The sequence below is a fragment of the Pundamilia nyererei genome, unplaced genomic scaffold (genome assembly GCF_000239375.1).
Source record: "Pundamilia nyererei isolate P.nyererei 1_Seehausen unplaced genomic scaffold, PunNye1.0 scaffold00058, whole genome shotgun sequence".
In the NCBI taxonomy this organism is placed as follows: Eukaryota; Metazoa; Chordata; class Actinopteri; order Cichliformes; family Cichlidae; genus Pundamilia; species Pundamilia nyererei.
Window position 1 is genome coordinate 2,580,435 of NW_005187459.1, and position 3,695 is coordinate 2,584,129.

At 41.2% G+C, this 3,695-nt stretch overlaps 1 protein-coding gene across 5 annotated transcripts in view; it reads right to left on the reverse strand.

The window, feature by feature from the left end:
- Positions 1-321: 321 nt before the first annotated feature.
- Positions 322-3,695, reverse strand: part of stxbp5a (syntaxin binding protein 5a (tomosyn)) — a 101,181-nt gene continuing 97,807 nt past the window's right edge. For 4 of the 5 annotated variants that reach the window (XM_013911213.1, XM_013911212.1, XM_013911211.1 and 1 more), the window contains 4 exons: positions 3,516-3,615; positions 2,145-2,256; positions 1,827-2,047; positions 322-1,300 (listed from right to left, as the gene is read on the reverse strand). In XM_013911213.1, coding sequence (XP_013766667.1) covers positions 1,259-1,300; positions 1,827-2,047; positions 2,145-2,256; positions 3,516-3,615 — 475 coding nt within the window. In that variant the 3' untranslated portion in view covers positions 322-1,258. Of the gene's footprint in view, positions 1,301-1,826; positions 2,048-2,144; positions 2,257-3,515; positions 3,682-3,695 lie in introns of all 5 variants that reach the window. The other variant, XM_013911214.1, reaches the window with a different exon arrangement.

Consider the following 3,695-nt stretch of genomic DNA (forward strand, 5'->3'; position numbering starts at 1 on the left):
ATTTCATCAAACCACCGAGCTCGTGACATCGGAGACAGAGCGAGCAAGTGGGAGGCAGCTCACATTGCATCTGCTAAGTGATTAAATTACATTTTCAGTAAAGGAATAAATGTGTGTGGCTCATACATTCTCTCTTTTAGAATAATAAAAAAAAAAAGCTGATGTCACCATGTTACTGAGTCCCAAATATGCCTTTTATATCCTTGCCCTCCTTATAGATTCCAGCCCTTTTCATAAGGAGAAATTAATTTCAGTTGTTAGACAAAAGTCACAAAATGTATTTTCTTTTTCAACAAATTAAATATCATCCACTTTCACAACAATAGAAAAATAAGAGTTTTTCCAATAATATTACTAATAATAATAATGATCATAATACAGACGGAGCAAATAACCCAACAAATAACAAATAGAGGAATGGCGAGAAAAGAAATTCACGCACGCACATACGTTCTCACGCACGCACCCACACACACGGTAACGATTTGAAAGTTTGTCAAATACAGAGGTGAGTCTAGAGATTGAGCAAGATGATGAAATATCCAGTGTACTTCCGAATGAGTTATCCCTGCGACCCTCTGCATAGAGGAGACATCGCTATCGCAGCACTTCTAATACCTCTCCAACGGTGCCTCCTTCGGCCCTCGCGCCCCGCTTCCATCTCCCCGATGAGTTATCCCTTTGTTTTGTACTTGTCACTTGGAAGTGGATACAGCATTGCACATTTATTAGATCTATGTATATATAATGATGTATTTACTTTTTTTTTTGTACATTTTAATAACTTTTTGAAGTCTTTGCTCCTTCATTACACATTTGTCTTTTTTTTTTTCTTTAGCCAGTTTGAATATTGACCACGAGGGTACAGAGTAGAGACAACAGTAAAGAACATTTTGGCAAATGAGAGTGAAGAATCTTCAGGTGCATGGGCCAGTCAGCTACCTCAGAGGAGAGGCTGAACAGAGATAAACAATGAGACAAGAACATAAAAAGAAGACACCATTTATTAAGTTATTCCCTCTGAGGTCGTCTTCCTCTCCTGTCTACCCCTCAGTTCCACCCCAAGACTGAGGTAAGTACAGTGTTTCATCGTTGTGCTAGGGAAGAAAATCCCCAAGTGTCTCAGTGAAGAAGGCTTGGAGGGACGGATGAAGGGACAGACAGATGGGTAGGGGTCACGGTGAGTCCAGATGAGCCAGATGAGGGAGGTCAATCAGACAATGGTGTCCACAGAGCTCTACTCCACCCCTTCCACCAATCAGAACTGGTACCACTTTTTGTCTTTGCACTTCAGCATCATCTGGAAACAAAGAACACGTAGTCATGGGAACATGGTCCAAATGATCGGGCAGTACCACAAAACCATCACGTCTCTCTCTAAAACCACTTCCATTTGCTGTTGATAAAGTTAATTTTATGTAAGAATGTATATGAATTTGCTTTGATTTTGAATTTCGTTTACTTGGTCAGTCAAACACTGTAAAGAACAGGGACCCTCACATAATTTTAGAAACTGTTTCCATTCTGAAAGAAATCTACAATTTGAGTAAGCTTCTTAGTTACAGTACAGTGAAAGTTTCATGGTTACATACTGCCCTCTACTGGTTAAATAGTGTCAGGTATTACATGCAATATTTCACAGTAACTGCTTTGCTGTGTAAAATATTTTATGGAGGGTCAAGACTGGTCACAAGCATTTAATTTCATTGTTTATTGTTTGTTAGTAGCACTAACGTACAGTGAGCATTCATGATGTCACATCGTCGCTCTGTTAATTGTGGGTATGAATTTTCAAGCTCGACGTCCTTCTTGACACTTTTGCTCACCTCGTGGGCGTGTTTGGAAAAAGAGTCTGCACTGGCCATCATGGCGGCCGTCCTCTCCTCCAGTTCACCCAGTTTCTGGCCTCTTTCATCTAGTGCTATCCGGGCACGTGCCAGATCACCAACCACACCAGAGGCAGCTCCCTTCATCCCCTCAATGCCACCTGGGCCAGGGATGTGCTGGGCCAGACTTCGCGATGCCCTTCCAGCTGTTACTTCACCAACTGATCGAAGGAAGAAAAGACAGATAAGCATGAAGTGATGGTACATATAGGACAGAAATATACTGTATGTATATCATCAGATACATATTCGGCATACATAGTTCCTCTCTGTCCAGCGACTGTGCACCGCCACCAAACAGGCCTTTGAAGAACCCTCTGTTGGGGGCCTCCGGTGTCTCCACTGGTGTGAAAAGTTCACCCAGCATCTCCTGAAATATTAACACATTTTATAAATACATATATAAAATGTATAAATATAGATAAAGATATATATATATATATATATACTAGACATATCCCCCAATAATACAAGTCCCTAGCTTGTGAGACACACTGCAGTAAAATCTGGACACGGTTATAAATAGAATAGTTCTCACCATGGATGACTCAGTTCCCCATAGTTATTTCAGGCCAAGCAACTTATGTGAGACAAGTTTCAAACTACTTAGGCTACTTTGGATTAACTCCATTCCTTGCATTCATTTATTGATGTTTTGACAATATAAAGGTTTCTCCTGGTCCAGGCTTAGGCGTCAGAGCTTTGTGTGCCCGCTGGATATTCAGAGCAGGGTCTGGTGGGAGAAAGAGCTCAGCTCTCAACAAGTGTTCCACAAACTGCAGCACAGAGTTTCCTTCAGAACCTTCTATTAGGCCTCTTGATCCATTGATAATATACATTACTGGACAATATACATTTTTCTAGGGCAGCCAGTTTTGTTACAGTGACTGAATTAGTGCATCTTTTGTGGCCATGTTCCAACTTTCCATCTCTTCCAAGTGTTTTGCAGCTTCTTTGAGTCTTGTCTTATAGCTAGCTACCTCACCTATTGTTTCTGTCAGTTTTATATTAATGTCTGGAATTCTTCCTTCATTTCTTGTTTAATGTCTTTGTTCAGTGGGACAAAATCAGTTCTGAACTTTGCCTTAAGTGAGTGAATTTCTTTAATGATGTCCTGGAAGCCTGAGTGGAGGTGGCTAGCCCCTTCTCCTTCCACATGCTCACCTTGCATGCTGTTTTCCGGCTGTCTCCTCTAGCCGGCTCCCCTGTCTTCTTGACCTTCTCCCACCGTTCATGACATTTATTCCACAGTTTAATGATTAAAAATACTTCAGCACTTTTATTTGTGAGTTTTTACCAGGAGCTGCAAACTTATGCTGCCATCCTCTCAGCATCCCCCTAGTGAATTTTGATTTCGATTTCGAGGGAGTTTGGCGGGAGTTTTTCAAAATCTCATTCTGGCATGACAATAGGAATATAGGGTTATGGTATTTCAAAATTCTTCCTGTCTGTTACCCATAGAGACAAGGTTAACTTTAATACGTGAATATTTCTTATAGGTATAAACAAACCAAAACAAAATAGCCTAGGTACTTAGTTGGCTAATGTGTGTCTCCAAGCCATGCAGAGATTTTAAACTGTTTTGCAATAGTAACACGTAGTAGTGCTGTATATAGAAGGCTAATTCACCTGTAGGTTTTCACAAGTGTCCTGACTGTAAGTGATCCTCTGGATCTCAGTGGGGGAGCAGAGGTACATGGCCTGACCCAGGTTAGTAAAGCAGAAAGTCCTGGCTATCCGCATGTCTGTCAAAGGTAGGTAGTTCACATCCATGAGCGGTCTCAGTCCTGGCACACTGTATGGGAGGCA